We start from the raw sequence: 24,194 nt of genomic DNA, 5'->3' as shown, positions 1-24,194 counted from the left end.
TGCAATGGTTAAGAATTTGCCTGCCAAGGCAGGGGACACGGGTTCGAGCCCTGGTCCGGGAGGATTCCACATGCTGCGGAGCAATGAAGCCCGTGCACGACAACTACGGAGCCTGCGAGCCACAACTGCTGAGCACATGTGCCACAACTGCTGAGGCCTGCGCGCCTAGATCCTGTGCTCCACAACAAGAGAAGCCACCGTGATAGAGTAGCGCCCACTCACCACAACTAGAGAAAGACTGCATGCAGCAACAAAGACCCAGCACAGCCAAAAAAAAAAAAAAGAATCTGAATAATATAAAATGCTATACTAAGTGCTAGTCTCAAGTTCTCAATTCTCAACACTTAACCATGAAAAACACCCTTTTTGCCCAGAGTGGTCATAATTGTACTCTCCATAGACCAATTCAAGAAATATAAATTATTTATATTATATTAATGTAAGGAAATAAATTGGAAATCAGATCTTCCATAAGAGTTTTTTAAGGTACACATTCCAAATATAAAATGGAAAAATTTGAATTATCAACTGTTTCAGATCATTTGTGTCCTCTGTTAGCAGAAATAATTGGGAACTATCTACTTTTAAGATACCTTAGAGATAACCATGCTAGCTTGGACAGTTTTTAAACAAAAAGATATACTGCTAGAAGAAAAAAAGAACCCTTCAAAGGTAATGATTACATAGCTGCTATATATGTAGGCCCATGGGCCAGGCATGGTGCTAATTTCTTTACATGCCCATCTCCTCTGACTCTGTGGTAGTTAACTATCCGCACAGATGAGGAAACCGGCTTGTAACCTGCCCAAGTAAGCAGAACTAAGTGGGCAAAGCCAGGAAGTAGGTCTTCCTAAATCTAATATGTGTGCTCCTAACTATTCCTTTCATAATTACATTTCCCTAAGATAAATATGGCATCACATAAGAATAAAGTTTAAATACAGAAATCTCAAGTTAACATTTTCCACTTATTACTCATTCAATAACCACCACTACAGCCCCATTATACCTCAGAACTGTCATTGATACACTACCTATAATACAGAAAAACAGGATTTGTCTGCTAAACAGGGAGCCAGGCTGTAGCTATAGTGAAGGCACAATAAAAGATTCAATCTGTAAAACTTCACTACTTCATGATCACAGAACACATAACTGATTCAGAGAAAGTATAAAGGAAGTATTATAGAAATGAACATTGAACCAGGAACCACAGATCTGGGCTCTAGTCTAAACTCTACCACTAATGAGCTTTGTGATCTTAAGCACTTCTCTGAAATTGCTCACGTCTAAGTCAGGAATCTTTTTTTTTTTTCTTTTCTTTTCTTTTTTTTTTTTGCGTGCAATATTGGTATGTTGTAAGGATCAAATAGGACAATAAACAATTATTTTGAAAACAGCAAAATGCTACACAAATAGGATATTGTCATCCCTGGTGGTCAGTCTTCTAGGGGTTGGCACAGTAAACATGTTTGCACAAAATCCAGTGTAATTACTGAAAAGATCCCTTAAAGCAGCAAGACATAATGGAGAAGAGCCAGACAGTCTAGGGTTCAAGTTCTTTCCACTTAACAAGCTGTACTATCAAATTATTTAACCTACCTCAGTCTATTTCTTCACCTCTAAAGTGGGAGTAATAATTTCTCTAAGAGTTATGAACCATCTAGTCCAATACTTGCTCTCAAGCAATTTAAGTTTCCTCTTTTCTTTTGCAAAAATCAGTTCTATAAGATGTTACTAAAGAGCAAATGTACATGCGTACACACATATACATACCAACAAATAAAGGGCAATACATCAGTAGTATCCCATATTAATAACAGTGGGGATAAAATTTAAATCTTGACTACCAAAGAAAGATTTTTATGACACTGATATTTTTTAAGTTTGTTAAATGATGTCATTTTGGCAACACGTTTCACAGCTCACTAACTTATCTGCAAGAAAGACTAAACAAAACTAAATTTTACAGTTTGGGGAATTAGGGAAATTTATGGTTTTTCTAATTAAATCAGAGTTTTTATTCAAAAATTACGCTGTCAGGTCACTACTGGGATAAATTAAGCCATAAAAAGCTATATTAATTTCCACTCACAGGGAGATTCCTAGTGATCATTACTGCTGAAATGATTATCCAGTGATTTGTATTTATTATGACATGGTACCAATAAGTCAAGTGGACAAACAACAATTCAAACATACTGTGTTTTTAATAGCTAAAACACTTCTTAAATTTAAAATATTAAAATGTACCTAAGAGACTTAATTGTGATTCTCATCTTTCAAAAGATTTGGGGTTATGATGACCTACATTAGTTCCAGGAGCAGAGCCTTGTTTACAAAATCTACGATCTTGGAGAGAAGAAAATGTTCTAGCCTGTTTTTTGGCATCATTCACACTACATTGTTTAAAATGAGCTAGAACAGGGATTATTTATAATCTAAGCTACTGGACAAACACTCTAATAATAATATCTTATCCACACACTAGTCAGAGTTAATAAGTATCAAGATCAGGTATAAGAATCCATTTTTAATATCCTACAGTACTTGGTCTTAATAAAAATATCATTATTTTCATTTTTAAAAAAATTAATTAATTAATTAATTTTTGGCTGCATTGGGTCTTCATTGCTACACGTGGGCTTTCTCTAGTTGTGGTGAGCAGGGGCTACTCTTTGTTGCGGTGTGCAGGCTTCTCATTGCAGTGGCTTCTCTCCTGTTGCGGAGCACGGGCTCTAGGTGCGTGGGCTTCAGTAGTTGTGGCACACGGGTTCAGTAGTTGTGGCTCGTGGGCTCTAGAGTGCAGGCTCAGTAGTTGTGGTGCATGGGCTTCACTGCTCCACGGCATCTGGGATCTCCCCGGGCCAGGGCTTGAACCTGTGTTCCCTACATTGGCAGGCAGATTCTTAACCACTGCGCCACCAGGGAAGTCCCCTATCATCATTATTAAATAAAATATGTGCCAGGATGCACATGGGTTCCCCTTTACCTATACCCATATTTCTTTAAAGATATAATCTGTGATGTTGTTAATCTTCTGCTATTATAAAGAATGATAATGTTTGATTCAGTCTTAAAAATCTAGAACCAATCAAGGATTTTTTATTCTGATAAAATGATATTTTAGTAAAAGTATTTCCATGGAGATAATGTATCTTACATTTACTTGTCCCTTAGATGATCACAACTTTGAGAAATAAGAATGAAGAAACAGGGCTTCCCTAGTGGCACAGTGGTTGAGACTCCGCCTACCAATGCAGGGGACACAGGTTTGTGCCCTGGTCTGGGAAGATCCCACATGCTGTGGAGCGGCTGGGCCTGTGAGCCATGGCCGCTGAAGCTGCACGTCCGGAGCCTGTGCTCCGCAATGGGAGAGGCCACAACAGTGAGAGGCCCACGTACCACAAAAAAAAAAAAAAAAAAAAAAAATTTAAAAAAGAATGAAGAAACAGAATCACCTAACCCAGGTTTAATTCCAAGTCCTGGTTTTTTGGGTTTTTTGTTTTTTTTTCCCACAACTAGCCATCACTGGTAATGTCGTTACCTCTACTAATTATGCCAACAGTCATACAAATGACAGATAATTATGCCAACAGTCATACAAATGACAGATTCTGCATTTTAAATTTTGGAGAATGTTAACAGAAATCTAGTAAAGTAAATTAGTTATGTGTAATTTAGACAACCTCATGTAGCTTTAAGACTCAATTGCTAAGCCCTCAAAGTTTTAATAATTTACTTGCATTTTTAAAAATTTTGCTAATTTCAGACTATTTCATATAGTCTTGTTTCTAAATGATATAACTGAACTCTTCTGGCTACCTGTATCACTGCAAACTCTAATGTATCTAAAACTGAATTAATTTTCCTCTGATTAGGATTCACCAATATTATCACTCCCACTTTCCTAAGCTAACAAACTTTGGAGAGGATAAAAATAGCCATTGATTATGTGTTTATTAAGTGCCTGATACAACCACTTTACTCAGGTTATGTCACTACAACAAAACTATAAAATGAATACATTATCTCAATTTTAACCAATGAAGAAACTGAAGCTCAGAAAAGTTAGGTAATTTGTTCAAGCTTACATAGAGCAGGTTGACAAACCAGAATTTTAACCCAGGTCTTTCTAGTTCTTCTAAATGCTAAAACAATCTGCAGGATTAAATGTGAAATTAATTTAAGGGGCTGGGACTATCATTTTCTTTTTAAATGAAACAGGAAAAAGAAAAGATAAGCCACCATTGCATGAGCAAGATTGAGTAATGAGTTTTGATTAGGAGGAGGGAATGTTGTTATAGGGCAGCAACTTCACCTGTCTTGTGGGCAGTCAAAAAAAATGTTTAACCTACTGCTCCGTCTGATACTGCCTCTCAGCTACCACCACCCCCTTAATTTTCCCAAATAGGTGTTTGGTTCTACCTTATCACATTCAACCAACATGGACTTTGGAAGCATATATTAAAGGCTGATATTAAGTTTTACCTAGTTTAAGAAAGAAGTAGTTGCTAGAGATTTACCACCAGAATGCATGAATTCTGTAACTACTAAATACACTTTTCTGTGTAGAGGAAGAGTTTTCTTTTTCTTCACACAAATGCTACAGTCAACCTCTCAAAGCTTTCCATTTTCAATACAATTTCAGTTTACACATTTTACCCAGCAAGCCAGTGCAAAGTACTTATACTTTGCATACCTTAATAGTTTCTAACATTTTAGACCAGGAAGGTTTTAGTTGCATCGCCTAGAGGGGAAAATCAACAAGACCTCATGAACTAAGCAGCACCTCAATTGAAACCTGCACTTACTGAGAATAAATTTCCATTCCTTATTCTCAAAAACGAAATAAAACAGAACAACCAACACATACATACCTACCCTATATTCAAACTAAAAATATTTGAGACAACCACAAATAGAAAAGGGTAGTAGAACGTCAAAGTTCTACAAGTCTGTGCGGGCCATCTGATACTCTCTTCCTCTGGGCCAGTTCCCCTACTCCCCACCTGAGCCTCTTCCAAAACAGCACAGGGTAGCCTCCAGTCCTGATTTGTCTGTTGACTCAGGGGAAAAAAAAGTCAGGAAAGACTACATTTGACTACAGGTTCCACAGGGCAAAGATCATGTTAGTTCTTGCTCATGATTGTATTTCCACCACATATGTGCCAGGCACATACTAAGTGCTCAATGAATATTTGTTTCAGGAGAAGAGAGGGAAAGGAATCTAACTGTCCAAAGTTTTATCATATTTAACAGTAAATTCTAAAAATGATAAGTCATTTTATCCACATACTATGTAATCACTAATTTAAAGTTTATTACAGAAGGCACTGTTTATAAGAATTCAGATGACTTTGAATAAAAAAATTTTTTTTGCTAAAATACGTGCATTTTGGTAGAAACATTTAGAAATCAAGAATTTCTGAAACAGAGTCCAGGTGTTTTGTACCAAATCAAAGCAAACATTCCGTGTTGTCAATCCCTTGATTTAGTACAAGAGTCCACATAAATTATAAAATATTAGATGCAACACAGCTGGGGCAAATTGTCTGCCTTGAGCTATATTTAAGCTAGCTAAATACAGAATAAAATACAAGTTAATGGAAGACAAGATTTGAGTGCACTAGCAGGACAACAAAATGGCTAATAACTAGGATGAACATAAAATTCTTTGTCCAGGGCTTCCCTGGTGGCGCAGTGGTTGAGAATCCGCCTGCCGATGCAGGAGACACGGGTTCGTGCCCGGGTCCGGGAAGATCCCACATACCGCAGAGCGGCTGGGCCCGTGAGCCATGGCCTCTGAGCCTGCGCTCCGCAATGGGAGAGGCCACAACAGTGAGAGGCCCGCGTACCGCAAAAAAAAAAAAAAAAAAAAAAAAAAAATTCTTTGTCCAAACAATGACACATTTAGAGTCAAAGGAGACAACTGTGAAATAGGATTGAACACAAGCTCAACAGGCATAAAACCAGGACCATCCCAGGTAGCATTTAATCCATCCCATCCCCCAAGAAAATGTGAATTTCATGGTTAAAATAGATATATAAAATGGTTTAAAAAATAGGTATATAAAATGGTTAACTTAATTTTTAATGTAAATTTTTTATTCCATGAAACTCACTGATCTGAGTCCAAATATAAAATTTATGATATTTTATGATATCTGAAATACTTTACAACTGTGGATTAGGTTTTTCAAATGGCCTTAAAAAAAAAAAGTTACCATATGCAACTCACTACGTCCTAGCTTTCTTGTCTGAAGGGAAGGGAAAGAAAGATCAAGTCTTCACCCTCAAAGCACTGACAGTGATTAAGCACACAATAGGCACTTAAATGTTTTCTCAAACATCTAATAAATGCCAGCTCTGAGCCCAGCACCATGACAGGTGTGAGGGAAGAAGTCAGATGCGGTGCTGCCCTTGGAGAACAAATACTCTAGTGAAGGAAACCCAAATTGTGGTATGTGTCCTAGTCTTCTTTCATTTCCTCAAGCATGCCAGTCTCTTTCTAAATTCAGGACCTTTGCACATACTACTCCCTTGGCCTGCAATGTTCTTCTCCTCACTCGTTACACAGCTAACTCCTTGTTCTCACCTCACTTTCTCAGAGAGGCCTTAGCTAATCATTGCAACCAAAGGGGTTTTCTCCCTGCCCTAAGTTGTCACCCACTTAACCTTTGTATATTTCCTTCAGAGCACTTAGAACATGTACTTACCTTAGCTGTTGAAGAAATGTTAATGTATTTACAATAATAGGTAACATTTATTGAATATTTCTTCAGAATCAAATACCATTCTAAGCACTTTGCATGGATTACTTCATTTAACCACTATGACAGTCCTTTATTTAGGCACTATTACTAGCCCTGCTTTTCACATGACAAAACTAAAAATGGATTTCCTCTATAATTCTTAATAATAAGCTTACACTATTTCTTGACTTTTAAATTTCAGGCGTTATGTCTAATTTCTTTATATTCCTTTCTCTTTTTAGCAACCCAGTTTCAAGGATTAAATATTTCTTTCACTTTGAGTCTGTGTATTACCATTTGACTTTCTTTTAAAAGTATGTATACATTACTTTAGAAGAATGTTAAAATATAATCACCTGGCCTTTGTTTTTTTCAAGTTCCTTGAGGAAGTCTGGACGATCATGATGTCATTTCTGATGCCAGAACCTAGAGGCAACTGTGCTCTTGCTAGAGGTAACAGAGTACAGAAAAATACTCAACTGGCTAGCAAGTAATTTAAGTTTTACTTTTGTAGTTAGACAGGTTACTTCTTTTTGGGGGGGCCTTATGTTTTCTCAACTGTAAAAATGAAAGAGACTCACACACTCTAAGGACCTTTCCAACTCTGATGTCTAGCAATAGCATAACTTTTAGAGTAATTTCAGAATAACAAAAGCATTTTCATGTCCTGAGCTCTTCATAATGGAATTTAATCTGTACTACGATGTAACCTGATGATTTTTTTTTCATTGTTAGTCATTCAGAATCCCCTGGCAGATACCTGAACTCTGCAACATAAGCTACAAGAAACAGCACAGGCCAGGGTTGTTATATGCTGGACTACAGAAACATGTCTCCAGGACTAGCATTCAAGCAACAGAATAACTACCAAGATTTGAGTATACTTCCTCAAAGGCATAGGTATGTTCCTTATTCCAACTTCTGAAGAGCAAGTATACCAACTTAAGAAGAACATACATGCCCAGAGAAACAATTTTTAAGAAAGGAGTTATGAATGATGGAAAATAAGATTTCCTGCTGTGCTCTTTCTACCACAATTACACTGCTGAACAAACCCCTCTTATGACCAAAATTTTTTTCTTGAAGCTTTGGTGTGAAAAGTGTTTATTTGGTTGGGTAGTGAAGAAGATATATGTTCATTCTCTCCTTAACACAGCTAGAAAAGCTTATAGTATTGTGGGGAATCTCCTTACTCTTAATGCTCACATGCAGTTGGGCGGTACAAGGGCTTCTAATCCTACAGAGTTCATTAAGTTTCTGCCAGCAATTGTCTGGAATGAGAGAAGGAATCTCCAACTTCATCCTGTTCTTCTCCCCTTTATTTGTTCTAACACACAGCTACTTTAAAATAAACTGTGCAGTTTACTACTCTGACCAAAGAATATCATAAAACAATAGCCATGGTATTACCAGTATTGTGTGCCACCTTAATATTCCCAAGAATTTTCGTAAAAGGCAATACTTACTAATCCCTCATATATTACAACGAATGGTGGTGAAGGGAAAAACATATAGAGAAGAAAACAGCCAACAGCAGAGATGAGTGTCAGGTAATTTTTATAATACCAGGTAATAATGTAATTTTGAGGGCTAAAAAACTGAATTTAAGACTGTCAGACATTCAATAATATCTCTGTTCTGGTTTATAATGAAATTATATAAATGTACTACCAAATTATTCCAAAAAGTTCTCTTAATCATACAAAACAGTAATTAATGGTGCCCCACTATCAAATGAATGAAGCTCAAAGTCCTTAGCTTGACATTCAAAACCCGAATCCCCTCATTCCTAAGTAACCCTTCCAATTCACATTAGTCTACCTGCTAGCCCTCAAACATCTTTATTGCTCATGTCCTCTCTTCCAATCTTCCCCCTCTTAATCTCTGTAAAATTTCCATCTATCCAAATCATACTCTTTTAAGGCTCAATACGCCTGCTGTCTTTGCCAAAAGACAGGCTTTGCCCTGAAATTAATCATCCCAGCTGAAATTAATCATTCCCTATGAACTCTGACAGTACACATTACTTTTACCATTTACTGTATTCAGTTACGAATATCTTGTATTATGTTTGTTTGTTTGTTTGTAGTTATCTCATTTGATCCTTCCAATAACCTTGAGAAGTGGGAATAAATATTCCCATTTAGAAACAAAAATGGACACTGTAGAATTAATTCTTACAGTTATAAAACTAACAAATCACAGAAAAATAATGCAAAAAGTTTTCCAGTAATAAGTTTTATGCTGCACCACAAAGATATTAAAATGCATGCAAGCATTCATTCAATGACAAATATTTATTGAGCAGCTACTAAATTCCAGGCACCAGTCCATGCATGGGGAAACACAGCAGTAGACAAACACCACTAAGTCCCTGCCCTCTTGAAGTTTACTTTCCTATTGGGAGAAAAACAAAAAGAGCAAATAAATAAACATAGAACAGCAGGTCAAGTAGTGGTTAAGGACTATGAAGAGTAATGCAGAGTCAACAGACAATAAAAGAACTGTACTCTTTTGATAGGATGACCTAGGAAGGCTTCTTTGAGGAGGTGACAACTGAGCAGAAAGTCAAATGAAGTAAAAGACAGTCATGAGACTTATATTCCAAAAGGGAACAGCAAATGCCAAGTCTCCATGGTGCCAATGTGCTTGTGGTGACTGAAGAACAACAAGATCGATGTGCCTAGAGTACAGGGAACCTTAGAAGAGTACCAAAAAATAAGGTCAGATAGGTAGCATGAAGCTTCAGGATTAAAAATGGATTTCTTCCCAATGCAAAAATAATTTTAAATATAATTCTTTTTCAATTGGAAAAAGTCTTAGAATTTCACCAATACTCATTTTCCTCTTAGATGTACGTAGTCCAGGTAATTCTTTTAAAAGCTAAATAAAATAAGGAAAAATCTGCGAAAATCCTAATTAACTGTCCTATTTACATGACCTAATTTTTTTTTCCAGAAGCCAGTCATTTTATTTACTTGTACCTTTACATATTCTTATGGTGTACTCCAAAAGCTTTCTAAATGTTGTTCAAACATCAGGGCCTAACTCCTTTTCTGTAACAGAAAACAACTTACTTCCTTAAAAGGCAGTATGACTATAGACAATACCAGGACAGCTAGAGAAATATGAATATAAACAGTACATTAGATATTAGCATTGTGCTAATAGATTTCTTGGGTGGGATAACTGTATTGCAGGTATGTAGGAGAATGTTTTTATTTTTAGGAGACACACAGTGGTATGATGGTAAATGTTTAACAACTGGCTCTGCAAAGGGAAAAAAAAAAGCCTTGGTTTGTAGCACTGCCAATTTCCATGGTGTAAATGCTGGTACCATTGCTGATTTCAAGCAACCAACTTGACGCAGAGCTGGGAAGAAATGTACACAATCAGCTTTCACATGCTGTTAGCAGCCAGTTCCATACTGAAGTACACAGGGTTGAAAATGTCATGACGTCTGCCACTTACTCTCAATTTATAGAAACAAAAAACAAAACAAAACAAAAAAGCCCCTATGTCCGTCTGTCTAACCACTTACCTATCTACTGACCTCCCACTCAAGAGAGATAAAACAAAAGTGGTAAGATGTTCACAATCCATGAAAAGTATTTGGATGTTAAATGTATGATTCCAACTTTTCTTGTGGGTTTGAAATACAGCAAGCAATATACGGAAGTTTAAAGAAATCCTACGGCCAACTCTTTTGTATACCAAAAAATTTGTTTGTATATCAAAAATTTTTTTGTATGTCAAAAAAATTTTGGGAAGTATACCAAATATGATATAGAGCTTTAACTTAAAGTTATTTTTAAGATCAATACCTTCGAATTCCCTAGTGGTCCAGTGGTTAGGATTCCACATTTTCACTACCGAGGACTCAGGTTCAATCCCTGGTCAGGGAGCTAAGATCCCACAAGACGCACAGCGCAGCCAAAAAAAAAAAAAAAATCAAAACGTTTTCAAAAAAAGCAATTTGCCAATATTGAATGCTAGAGTTATACATTCTCCTACTATTATGAATTTAAGTAGAAGTGACCCACTGGATAATGCAACAAACCATGATATGTCTTCACAAAAGAAAATGGCTGATTTGGTTAAAAAATGTAAAAGAATTCTCTAGATGTCAGAGTAAAGTTTTATCAATATAAATGGCCTGATTTCAGCTATTGTTATCAAGTTTTAATTCCATTCAGAATATATAAGTTTAATAAGTGGGAAAATAAAAAATGGGAACTTCATATTAATTTAAAATGTTAATTCCTAACTATAAACTAGTTGTGCTCTCAAAAAGGATGTTTTAAAGTCCAAATAATAGTCATACTTTGAATAAATATTTTTTATAAATAATAAATAAATAACAATTACAAATAGTTATGACTAGATTCCCAGGCTAGCTTACCAAAGGTTTCTTAACCTGTAATATTAGCCCATTTCTTACAGCATCATGGAACAAGTGTAAATTCTGGGTCACAGACGCAGAGGGGCCATGCTCCAAGCACTGAAATCAATCCTAGCTTATATTCTAAAATAAAGAAAAAAGCAATTTGGGGCACCATCTGACCATTCTAATAATTTCCATCAACCTCCTTCTAGTGTCCACCCCCACCCGAATCTCTTTGCCTTAACGCTGCTCTAAATGCTCTTAATGGTGTATGATCACCCAGAAATAGTTGGTGTGCTCCAATTACCTACTTTCCCTCTCCCCCTGCATGCACGTTACAGATGTGTAGTTCAGTACTTGTTTCGAGTTCCTCTAGTTGTATATTCCAGAATACAAGGTTCAGAGTGACAAACAATAAGGGCCTATTGATCTCTTATGCCTTTTATGATTAACTTTCACAACAGAGTACTGAAACATTTATTTCCTCAGTGCAGCTGATCCAAGTTGTGTATCCTTGGAAATAAAACACTCACCAATCTCTATCCTGTGCCAGGCACAAGCTAGGTGCTGAACCATAGGTTCTCAGTTCGTCTTTCCCACAATCCTTAAGGTTGATGTTATTAGAACAAAAAGAACTGAAGTTCTGACAGGTTATGTAATTTGCTCAAGGTCATTTGGCTGATAAGTGCTGAAGTTAGAATTTCTAAGTTTGACCCTAAAGCCTTAGGGTCTTAAAACTCTTTCTTTTTAGCATGCTGAAATTTGAGCTAATTTTATAACAAAATATGCCCATTATTTCAATAATGCTGAAAAATTTATAATTAAATATACATTTATTAATCTAAATGGATCTCTTGTTGGTGTAATTTCCATCAGAACAACAAGGGGAAACTTTAAAAACAGTAAAAACCAGGCACTGTGTGAATGGATAATTTTAGACAGAATGAACCCACCTAAGATACACTTGGGAGCACCTGGCCCTTTGCTCATCTGTACAGATGATCCTGTCCATAGGGCAAACCAGTCAACATATATAGCATTTCACACCTTATAAAGTTCTTTGACACATTATCTTACCTGAAACTTGGAAGCAACACTTTGAGCCCAGTACAATTTACAGATGAGAAAACAGGCTTGGAAGTTGACCCAAGTCACAGAACCTATAAGTGACAGAATGAGCCCCAAATCTAAACTCTAAATCCTTTGAGTCTTTATCCTACCTATACTCATAAATCTGAAGTTATCCAACAAATTTAATCTCTCTTTCTTTAAAGAAATAGTAACAGGAACAAATTTAGCATGGTGGTTAGAAAGCAGAGAGCTACCAGAAGATGTCTGTGTGTGGATCATTTGTTAAGTAGATGTATATAAACTGGGGACCACCTATACCAAACAGCTTTTGCCTACTTCTTATTTTAGAGCATTTTATTTCAATTTAATCAATTTTAAAATATAACTTTTTATTTTACATTATAATTTATTAACAATGTTGTGATAGTTTCAGGTGTACAGCAAAGTGATTCAGTTATATATATACATGTATCTATTCTTTTTCAAATTCTTTTCCCATTTAGGTTGTTACATAATATTGAGCAGAGTTCCCTGTGCTATACAGTAGGTCCTTGTTGGTTAAATATAACCTTCTTTTAAGGTAAGTTATGGGCAAATATATCTTAAATCTATTTTTTTTAATTAGGTATAAAGTTGTGATAATAGACTAACAGTGAATAATGCAAACAAATTCCTAAAGTGAGAGAATTTCAGGTGGTGACACTAAAACAATCAATGATTGCTAACCATCTGCTTCTACTCCTATTTGCTCCACAAATATTGGGATATACTAGTGATTCATTCTTTCAGCAAATATATATTAAGCACCTCCTATGCACCTACCATATATAAGGCTATCTGCTAGGTGATGGAAATATAGTTGTGAACAAGAGATAAGGTTCTTGTCCTCATGGAACTTAAAATCAAGTTGTGGAGACAGACAATAAGCAAAGAAAAAAAATCACAAAATGTGGTAAATGTGGGACTTCCCTGGTGGCGCAGTGGTTAAGAATCCACTTGCCAATGCAGGGGACACGGGTTCGAGCCCTGGTCTGGGAAGATCCCACATGCCACGGAGCAACAAAGCCCGTTCGCCACAACTACTGAGCCTGCGCTCTAAAGCCTGCAAGCCACAACTACTGAAGCCCACGTGCCTAGAGCCCGCGCTCCGCAACAAGAGAAACCACCGCAATGAGAAGCCCGCACACCACAACAAAGAGTATCCCCTGCTTGCCACAACTAGAGAAAGCCTGCACGCAGCAACGAAAACCCAACGCAGCCAAAGATTTAAAAAAAAAAAAAATGTGGTAAATGCTATGAAGGAAACAGACTGCGGAGACACAGAACAACATAGGACACTAATTTAATAAACAATAATAACAGCTAGCATTAACTGGGCACTCTAGATAGTCAGAGAACTCTCTCTGAAAAGTGATATTTAAACCAAGGTCAGAAGAATGACAAAGAGCTACCCACGTGATAACTAGGGAGAAAGGCTTTTCAGGCAGAAGAAATAGTGCACACAAGGCTGTGAATAGTCACCGAAAACCTAAAAGGTGGCCAGTGGAACTGGGAATGCTGAACAAGGGGAAGAGATGCAAAAAGGCTTATTATAATTTTACTGGATGAGTTTCTTTTATATGAGAAGGAATATATGAGAAATCTCAACTCAGGTTATCGCTAGGTCTGTCTTTGGTATTACACATGGATTAATGTCTAATATTTTGACTAGCTACTGGCATTTTTAGCCAGTCCATCCGGTTTCAGTTTAAAAAGAAAGTCTGACATAATCAATGTCAGATTATTCACCCATTTGAGCAAAGACAGAATTAACTATTGACAAATTGACTTTGGTTTACCTACTAAGAAAGAAATAATGTTTCCCGGCACTACAATTTTGCTTTTTCATTTAAAAAGAAGTCAGTATTAAGTTAGAATTTCTAAGTTTAACATTCCTTCAGTTTTTAAAAACTTCAGCCTTAAATGTGGGAAAAATACTACGATAATTAGGTGCAAAGTTGAGAAGGACAAAAGAATAAATGAATATAAATATTCTTCTTTAAGAACTAATTTTTTTCTATACTTGTTCACAATATAGACTGCTTAGGCCCCATGGGTTTCTTCACTTTTTGAAAAGGAAATCAGCTTTTGAGTCACTCTCCCTATGTACACATTAGCCTCTCAATTCTGCCTTCCAATTATCTTTTTTCTCATCCTTCAAAGAAATGACAGTGTTCCACCCACTGAATCACTTCCTTCTTACTGAATGACAGGCAAAAACATAGGGAACCTCTATGTCAATCCCTTTAGTATTGAATCTCACAAGTTGTATCAAGCCAGCAATTATTTGACAGCTACTGATGTGTCAAGACTCATCAATGTAAACGGATGAAAGATCAACAGTAGTAATTTTTGGACTTCAGATCACAGGGAGTATACAAAACATATACAGCTTAATTAGCCCCTTTCTTTTGTCCTCCCCAGCTTTCCCTAAATGATTGACTTCTTAATTAGAATATATCCAATTGTAGCAAGAGCAGTTCACATTTGAATGTCTACTATATCCCAGCCATAGTTCTAAGCACATTACATGCACTAAATTATTTACTCAAAGTAACCCTAAGGCAAGGAACTATTACTTCCTCCATTGTAAAGATGAAGAAGGTGAGGCACAAATAAGATATACAGTTTTCCAAGATCACAATAATTAGCAAATCTGTTTTTCATTTTCCTCAGGCCTATTTTAAAACAAATTTGGTCCCAATATCTTATAATATTTTAATATAACATGCTCCTACCAGTCAGAGGGTTAAGAGCATGTACCCAAGCTTATTTCAAATCTGGGCTAGCCCTCTTATTAGCTACATAACCTTGGGTAAGTTACCAAACCTCTCTCTCTGACTCAATTTCATTTATCTATAAAACGGACATGACAATAGCATCTAATTCCTTGAACAATTGTGATGTTTAAATGAGTTACATATATAAACTACTTGGAATAGTGCCTGGCACATAGTATGTAGAAGAGTTAGCTGTTATTAGTAATAGTACCACACCACCTCCACCCAGGGAATTTAGCAAAAGCCTGATCTATTTAATCTAGTCAACACTTCTTTTCCTCTAACATCTGTCATTTGTATTGTCTGACTTAAACTGGCTAATAATGAACTATTCTTAGCAAGTAAGCAACACATCTAACTCTCATGCTATTTTTTTCTAGTCCTTACCACTTCTTTCCTCCTATTTCAGTTGCCCAGGAAGAACTGTTTGAGATTAAAATGGTTTGCATCATACTCTAGGCAAGTTCATAAGCCACCACAATACTAAAGCTAAAGCCTAAATTTGTAATACAATCAAAAAGGGGGTTTCTTAGTCTATTCAGCCTGCTATAACAAAATACCATAAACTAGGTGGCTTATAAACAACAGAAATTTATTTCTCACAGTTATGAAGCCTGGAAAGTCCAAGATCAAGACACTAACAGATCTGGGTGTCTGGTGAGGACCAGCTTTCTCATTAGGCAGCTTGTCTTTTCATTATAACCTCAGATGGTGGAAGGGCTAAGGGCACTTTCTTGGGTCTCTTTCATAAGGGCACTAATGCCATTCATGAGGTCTTCACCCTCATGACCTCATCACCTACCAAAGGCCCCTACCTCCTACTACTATTATCTTAGGGCTTAGGATTTCAACACATGGATTTTGGGGGCACACAAGTATTCAATCTACAGCAGAGGGAAAAAACTAAGCATTCCTCTCAGTTTTAACCTCAAAAAATCAAATTGATTGGTATTTTATTTGTGGAACAGGTTTTGCACTAATAGTTTTTACTTAAGAATTATAAATGACTTATGTGTTCAAATATGAATTGAAATAAAGTATGTTTAAATTATTAATGCCTTGATGATTTCCTAGATGTTATAGGCCTTAACCTTTCATAACAATTGATAAGCTCAGACAACATTCTTAGAAATGTCTGATGAAGAAACTGTTTCTAACCAAAGCATAAAGCATAGCAAAATTGACATTTATCTTTTAAATTAAAAAGATTTTGATTCTACTTAAAATGTTGAACAATACCATGAGCTTAGGACTTCTGAAACCTTGGGACTTTTGAAATCAAAACATAAGCTTATATTCTATTATTCTGAAATATATATTTATAGAAAAATATGCATTCAAAAACATACAAAATTAGAAATACCATATATTTATAACATAAATATTAAACGTTAAAAACATAAAATGCTTTAATTGCTTCTATGCAAAGACCATACTTTAGACATCTCTTGAAACACTGGGCATCCAATATCTAACTAAGATCAGATCCAAACTTTACAAGGTGAAGTAACGTTTAACCTCTCCAGCTGCCCAGCTCTAGTCAGAATTTAACACCATTTAAAAATATATTTCCAGCGGGCTTCCCTGGTGGCGCAGTGGTTGAGAATCTGTCTGCCAATGCAGGGGACACGGGTTCGAGCCCTGGTCTGGGAGGATCCCACATGCCACGGAGCAACTGGGCCCGTGAGCCACAATTCCTGAGCCTGCGCATCTGAAGCCTGTGCTCCGCAACAAGAGAGGCTGTGATAGTGAGAGGCCCGTGCACTGCGATGAAGAGTGGCCCCCACTTGCCGCAACTAGAGAAAGCCCTCGCACTGAAACGAAGACCCAACACAGCCATAAATAAATAAATATTTTTTAAAAATATATATATATTTCCAGAAAGCTTGGTCCACCCATGCCACCCCCTACATATAACGGTTAAGATGTAATTGTAATAACAAATGACACAGAAATATATTACACATACATCAAGCATCCTTTCATAGCTTTTGTATCTTCTCAGATAACTATACATTAAAAGCCTACTAAATCTGCTTGAGCCTTAGCAGGTTACAGGCTATGAATGCAAAACAAAACAAGATACTATTAGGTTATTGCATATTTGACTATTTCTTTACCTCTGTTGAACGTATTTTATAACTGACCAACATATAACCATCTGTAATATCTTGTTTAACATGGTAATTATCATTTATTTAAAACCTACTATGTGCCAACCAGTGTCGTATTTCATTCTAACAACTATGAGAAGTTGGAATTATCCCCATTTTACAGACAAAGAACCTGAGACTCTCAGCGATAAAGGAAATTAATGAAGATTACACATCTAGCAAGTAATGGAACAAGGATACAAATACAGGTCTGATTCCAAAACCTGTGCTAATGATAACATCAAAGACTCATCTTTGGCAGCATTGCACATGTAATGTTATATAATTGCTTAAAAATTTTAAAAAAGAAAAAAGAGGAAAAAAAGAGATTTACCTCAGACTATAGTAAAATTCTATTTACTGTGAAACGTAGCCATTGTACAGTAACATCTTAATTATCTGGAAGTACAGTAGAAGGTCTTTTAATTTTCACTTAATCAACTAGCAAGATTGTCCAATGCTTTCCATATCTTCCATAGAAGCAAACTGACAGACATGAGCGGCTAATAAGTTACTTTCCAGTTGCCTGCACACTTCTACTCCTACTAGTTGAGTTGTATGCTTTAGCAGTATCTGGTGTTTATTCCCAAAGCTGCTTATGCGAATTTATTTTAAAACTATATAAATCAATGAAATGAATGCAAAAAAAGGTTATTTCTGTGAAAACTACGTTGAATGCTTTGGAAAGCACATATTTTGATGAACATAATTTTGATGAATATATATTCCCTCTCCTCCCCAAACAAATTTCTGTTGACTACACAAATATCCTTGTAATTCCTGGTGTACACAGACACCTATAAAATTGTGTGAAACATTAAAAAAGAATTTAACACCTTTTAAATGTAAAATATTCCACCCTTGGATTTTTTTTGCAAAGTCTTATTCCACTTTAAAGAAATCAAAAGTAGAAATCTTAGGTGTACATTTTTGGTGTGGTTTACATAGGAAAGATCATATCTAACTCTGAAAAACAGACCCCATTTCACCCCCAAAAAAGAGCCTTGAGCCTACACCAAAAGACAAGTGAAATAATTAAGGCTGTTATTTTTTCTGATTCCTCATTTAAACTAACTTTTTAGATTAGCCAACCAACTACCACATGCAACCATGTAGGATAAGAGGGGTCCTTTTGTACTTAGAAACTTTCTGAAGCACAGCTGTATACCATTAAGCAAATATCTCAGAGTTTCTACACGAGAATTCGAATACTTTCTTAGCTTCTGAATGAATATCTGAAGGTTTTCCTATTTATTCTCATTTTTTAGAGAACTCAGTGCTAAGCATGATTATCTAGTTCTTTATCCCAGAGACTAAAAGCAGTAAAATTAAAAGGAGACAGGAATAAGCATATTGACAACAAAGACTGTTGACAGCATGGGAATTCAAAAATCAGATCTTAAAAAAATCGGCTGAAGTGGTTTAAGCTAGAGGAAAAAAAAAAAATCTCTGTCCACATATCATGATTACAACTGAAAATATTTTGAGCATTTAAGGAGTAAAGTTTCAGTTATCCAGAAAATTAACTCATATAGAATAGTTTCTTAGATACCAATGTAGAAAAAATGAAGTATTACTTTTGTCAAGCTCTCCCATAATTGTGCCTTGCTAACCACAGGTCAAGAAATCAATTCAATGGGTTATGCAAGCAATTTTTAACAATAGAAACAGAACAGAAAGTACAAGACCACACTGCACATAGTAAGAGTAAGTATGTTTTGTGAAAAGTTTATTTCAGTATTTCTATACTACTTTGCAAAGTAAAAGATACTACTTACTCTAGGTCCTGGGCAAAAGAAAGACATGGGCCTAAAGACTCATATTATAAAATATAGTCACAATACTAAACTTTCAATCACCTCATTTTTACATCATAATGCTAAAGATAGCTACAATTTTAACGAGAAAAAAGTCACTTTTTTAGGAGTCTTGATGCATAAATTTATTTACTTTTCCTAGTAATCTACATTAATATATAACATTTTATTGTGTTTAGTACTAGTTTTGGCTAAAATAGAGATTGTGTGCAAATACTATTTTTTTAACTGCTTAGGGGACTTCCCTGGCTGTCCAGTGGGTAAGTCTCTGCCCTCCCAATGCAGGGGGTCCAGGTTCCATCCCTGGTCAGGAAACTAAATCCCGCGTGCATGCGGCAACTAAAAGATCCTGCATGCCACAACAAAGACCTGGTACAGCCAAAATTTAAAAAATAAACAAACAAACAAACCTTCGTAGGACCTTAAAGCAACTTTTACAACAACCACCAAAACAAAAACAAAAACCAAATAGCAACTCTGATTTTCTTTGCTTGTTTATTTTGAGATGCAATTACCGACCTTGGTGACATCTTTCCAAAGTCACAGATGAAATCTAAAAGTCTAAACTTGTTATTCTACACAAGCAACCTGCTTAGTAACAATATTCTTGCTAATACTTAATTCATACAAAGCTGATTTTAAGAAACAACCAAACACTTAAAACTAACCCACTAAATTAAGTATGGCATTCTCCACTTCTTTCTAGTGCATTTTAAGACAATATTACCAAAGATGTATTTTAATAGAAAATTTGACTTTCTAATCCAGTTTGAAAAAATATATATAAAAAAGTAACCAGTTTAATACATATCTTAAATTTATTTTTATTTTATATTTTAAAATTATCATTTATTGATTGATATATTGACTGCCATGTCGAGGCCTGTGGGATCTTAGTTCCCCCACCAAGGATCAAACCTGTGCCCCCTGCACTGGAAGCACGGAGTCCTAACCACTGGACCGCCAGGGAAATTTCCCATATCTTTTTTTAAATGAGCATCTAATTCATAAAGATAAATTAACATTTCCAATCCGAAAGTCTCAGATTTAGAAGGAACTCTGTCATCTAGTCCAACTCCCTACCAAATACATTAATCCTCTTCCTACGATGTTCCTTGGACTCAAATTCCCATATGACAAACTCCTAGCTACCACTATATTAAAATCTTCTAAAGTTGGTCCTTGCAATGGCCAATCAAAAGTAGATTGATAGGGCTTCCCTGGTGGCGCAGTGGTTGAGAGTCTGCCTGCCGATTCAGGGGACACGGGTTCGTGCCCCAGTCCGGGAAGATCACACATGCTGCGGAGCCATGGCCACTGAGCCTGCGTGTCCGGAGCCTGTGCTCCACAACGGGAGAGGCCACAACAGTGAGAGACCCAAGTACCGAAAAAAAAAAAAAAAAGAAAAAAAAAAAGTAGATTGATAAATGAGATGAGTTTTCAATTCCTTTGAAGTCCTTGAGAAACACAGTGTATGCATTATTCCCATAAATCCTGAAAATACAGGTTTAGAAAGGAAATGGCACATTTACAGTACTTATTATAGGGATTTCAGTAGCCCTGTGTATATATTGATATACTGGACAAAGCCCTGGAGTACTCTGCAAACTTTTTAGAGTTTGTCTAAAGCACAAAAATCAGCAATGACAAATAATATTTGTGAACTCAAACAATCTTAAATTTTCTCAGTTTATCAAGTTCAAATTCTCAAGTTGAAAAAAACTTTTAAACTTCTTTAAAATTGAAGTTGAATTGAACCTAAAAATGAGTAATGTAACTCTAAAATGATAACAAGTATTGTAGCAACAGGTACAAGTGCTGTCTTGGCAATTTCATTTTTAATATCTCTTGAAACTAATACTTTGAAGACACTTTTGAAGAATGTATTCTCCCATCTAGTTCCTAACTTTTCCATGAGCCCTTCTCTACCTTACCAGCTGGTATCTGCAATAGAAACAAATAATAATATGTAATTCACAAAGAGTTGATCCTGCCGCAGAATTAGGTTAACGTTTCTAAAATGGGGCACAGAAAAAAAAATCCTACTTAAATCAATTATTTACCTCGGTCTGGCTTCATTTTCACGCCAATTTCCACCCAAGGTGCTGTGAAATACACGTGTGGGTTCTTCCAACAGGCTCGCCGCCGATTCTGTGGCTACTGCTCCGTTTTCAAAATGCTAAAAGAGATCAAAATAAAATTAATCTGGTCTTGCCCTCAACACTCGATCTTGCAAGAAAACTGCTAACAGGCCTCTTCCTGGCACTAAGTGCGGTGACAGCACCATCCGCAGGTCTGAAAAAAGCAAAACTCTGCACCGCCCTCCCCCATCTCCTCCAGACCAAGCACCCCTCTTCCCCGCCCCTGTGCTCTCCAGGCCAACGTGTCCTTCTTTGACACAGCGTTTCGGAACCAAAAGGAAGATCTATTTATAACCTGAAGGTACAGGCAGGGAAAAAAAAAAAAAGGATTCAAGCAACAGAAGCTAACTAACCCCTTTGTAAGAAAAATACCGCTGGGAACAGTGGCACCTCCGCAGTGGCTGGTATAGAAATGCTCCGACCTGGTGACTCGGGCGCAGGAAACTCTTCAAGACCCCAAGCGCCTCGCCTACAGCTCCGCCCGCCCCGCCGGGCCTCACCTGTGTAATTACCCTCTGGCTAGTCTTCCTGCCTCAACCGCGGCCAAGTTGACACAATGAGAGGGTCAGAAAGAAACGCGAGTCATCTCCTCGTGCCCACCCCCAGTCCCAAACGAACTCTACTGGGCTGTCCCGGGTCGCCCCTGCCACCCCCCGGCCCTGCGAGGCCGAGCCTGAGGTCGTCCCGGGAAGGTGTTTACGGCCGGGCGCTCGCCCCTGCTCTGCGCAGCCTGCCCGTGCGGGCCCCTCCCGTCCCGCCGCGGCCCCGATTTCCTTCAGCCACGCCGTCCAGAGCGCCGCGCCAGCCCTTTTCCCCGCCGGAGAGTTGTTTTCATGGCTCCCTCGGCAGACCTCTGCTGACTAACTCGCTCTCCTCTCCCGTCCCAATCCCTCCTCCTCTTGGCACTTCTCTCCGCCGCTCGCCCAGCGGCTCACATCACACTCCCACCTCAGACGTGAGGCTCCGAGAGGCGCGGGGCCGGCGAGAGCGGAATGTGGCGCGCAGCGGCCCCCGGGGCTGCGTTAGAGGACCATGGGGGCCCGAGACAACAAGCCCGACGCGGCTCCCCGGCGCCCCTGTGGCCATCCACCCCCGCCTCGGCCGCCGCCTCGCTCCGCTCTCGGCGCTCAGCCCCTCGCCCTGCCTGCCCGACTCGCACCCGAGCCCCGCTGTCCCTGGGCTTCGCCTGCCCGTCGCCCCAGCCGGCCCGCTCGCCCCGCGCCTCTGCCAGCTCTTCGCCCGCCCGCCGCCTCTAGCTCTGGCGCCCCAGCTCCCGGTCCCCCTCGCTCGCCCAGTTCTTTCTCTGCAGTTTGCCCTGTCAAAACACTGCCCGGGTCACGTGTCCCAACAACAGCCAACCCACCGCTCGTCACTTCCTCCCCGGCGGCCTCCGCGGCGGGCGCCCGGTTGTTATGGCAACGCTCCCCGCGCCCCGGGGCGCTAGCCTAGGGGCCTGGGTTCCCTGGCAGGTGCTGCGGGCTGCGAAGGGCCGGCGGAGCCCGGGAGGCCCGAGAGGCGCCCGGCGCTTTGGCCGCGCTCGCCTCCTGCCTGCGCTCCGAGCCGGCTGCGGCGCTTCTGGGACCAAGAACCGGAGCTGGGCTATTAGAGCACAGGGTAACTGGGGAGATGTCATCCGAGGGCCTGCCCCAGACGTGGAGGATAATTATAGTCTCCTCCTCCTCCTCCTCCTCCTCCTCCACACTGGATGCTGGCGCAGAGTTGTGACCCAGCCCCGAGGGGCTTGCAGTGCACGGTGGAAGTCGGGTCTAATGAATGTGGCCGAGACAGGAGTGGGCAGCCATACGCTGCAGGGATTGGGGAGTTTAAGAGCAAGAGCCCTCCCCAACCAGATTTTTTTCAAATCACTAGGGATTTTAGTAGGATTGGGAACCCAAGCTCTAGAGGCCTTCACTGTGCTAAAAATAACTTTTATAACCTCTAAAACACTGACTCATGGCAGGAGGACACTTTTGACACCGTGTTATTGTTAGGGAGCTGTAATTTTGTTGTTGTGCTATAACAGTGTGACATGATGACATTTCGTGTTGCGATGTTGTATCATCATTTCAACACAAACAGATGACAAGGATCTGCTGTAATTAAAACAAGCAATCCTAACAAGGGCTGAAGCTATTAGCTTACTCAGTTTATAGACAAAGTACACATGGGGTTGTGAGCTCAAAACAGAGACAAAGAGAAGTACAAAATTTGCAATCCTCTTTGGTTTCATTTAGAAAAAGCCGTTTTTATTTTTAAGAAATAATTTTGCATACAAGAATCACAACAGGAAAGTACTAGGTTAGGTTTAAAGGTGATTTACTTTAGTCTTTGTACTCTTCTGAGGTTTCCAAAGTTTTACAGGAAGTATGTTTACTTCTACATCAGAAAAGTTTTTGTAAATTAGAAGATTGGGATTGCATTCTTTTTGCCTCAGATCTATTAAATACATGACATTTTTATTATGAAAAAACAATATTTTCTGGATGTTTTCATATGCACAGTAAAATTACATATGCAACTGCAATTAAAAAACTTAACTCTAAGATTGCAACTAATCAAAACAGGACAGAACATTCAGGAAGGTAACATTCATCTTCATGGGAAATGTTCTGGCATCATGAAGATGAAACTTCTGACAAATGGTAACAGTTCCTTTATGTAATAGCTACAAATGTTAACTCCCAGTGGATTTGACTTTGATATTACAGAATACTGTAGTATGTAGTTTCTTTTATGAACTGAAGCTTTACTTGTTCTAACATCACTTCTCAATTAACCTTGGTAATGAGAGACAGAAAGAGCAGTTAAAGATAATCCAAAATCCTAAATTTAGCACAACAGCTGGGACCAGATAACAGCTATTGTAAAGGCTTACTGGGTGAACAGGCAGCAAGATCCGTGATTTAGCTCCTCTTCCTCTGCCGAATTTGCAAGAGGTATAAAGACCAGAAAAATATTGAGAGTAGAAGCTGAGAATATTGGGTAATCTGCAAAACAAAAGAATTCTCTTTTAAACAATTAAGTTTTAACAGCACATGGATAAGTGATGCTGTC

At 38.1% G+C, this 24,194-nt stretch overlaps 2 protein-coding genes across 36 annotated transcripts in view; one reads left to right on the top strand and one right to left on the bottom strand.

The window, feature by feature from the left end:
* Nucleotides 1-22,773, bottom strand: part of ATOSA (atos homolog A) — an 87,833-nt gene extending 65,060 nt beyond the window's left edge. For 13 of the 35 annotated variants that reach the window (XR_010839808.1, XR_010839805.1, XR_010839809.1 and 10 more), the window contains exons 1-3: nt 21,494-22,293; nt 21,063-21,178; nt 10,580-10,660 (exon numbers count right to left, since the gene is read on the bottom strand). Coding sequence is in view for 28 of the 35 variants with exons in the window: in XM_067029829.1 (XP_066885930.1) it covers nt 10,580-10,619 (40 nt within the window). In the remaining 7 variants the exon portion in view is untranslated. Of the gene's footprint in view, nt 1-10,579; nt 10,661-21,062; nt 21,179-21,493; nt 22,461-22,503 lie in introns of those variants that run through there. The other 22 variants (XM_059056195.2, XM_067029851.1, XM_067029838.1 and 19 more) reach the window with 10 other exon arrangements.
* LOC136793895 (uncharacterized) lies at nt 21,697-22,584 on the top strand. Its single transcript, XM_067030623.1, has one exon. The coding sequence runs from the start codon at nt 21,697-21,699 to the stop codon at nt 22,582-22,584; it is 888 nt and encodes a 295-aa protein (XP_066886724.1).
* Nucleotides 22,774-24,194: the final 1,421 nt, after the last annotated feature.

Source organism: Kogia breviceps, chromosome 3, assembly GCF_026419965.1.
Source record: "Kogia breviceps isolate mKogBre1 chromosome 3, mKogBre1 haplotype 1, whole genome shotgun sequence".
Taxonomy (NCBI): domain Eukaryota; kingdom Metazoa; phylum Chordata; class Mammalia; order Artiodactyla; family Physeteridae; genus Kogia; species Kogia breviceps.
This window is presented reverse-complemented; position numbering and strand designations above follow the sequence as displayed.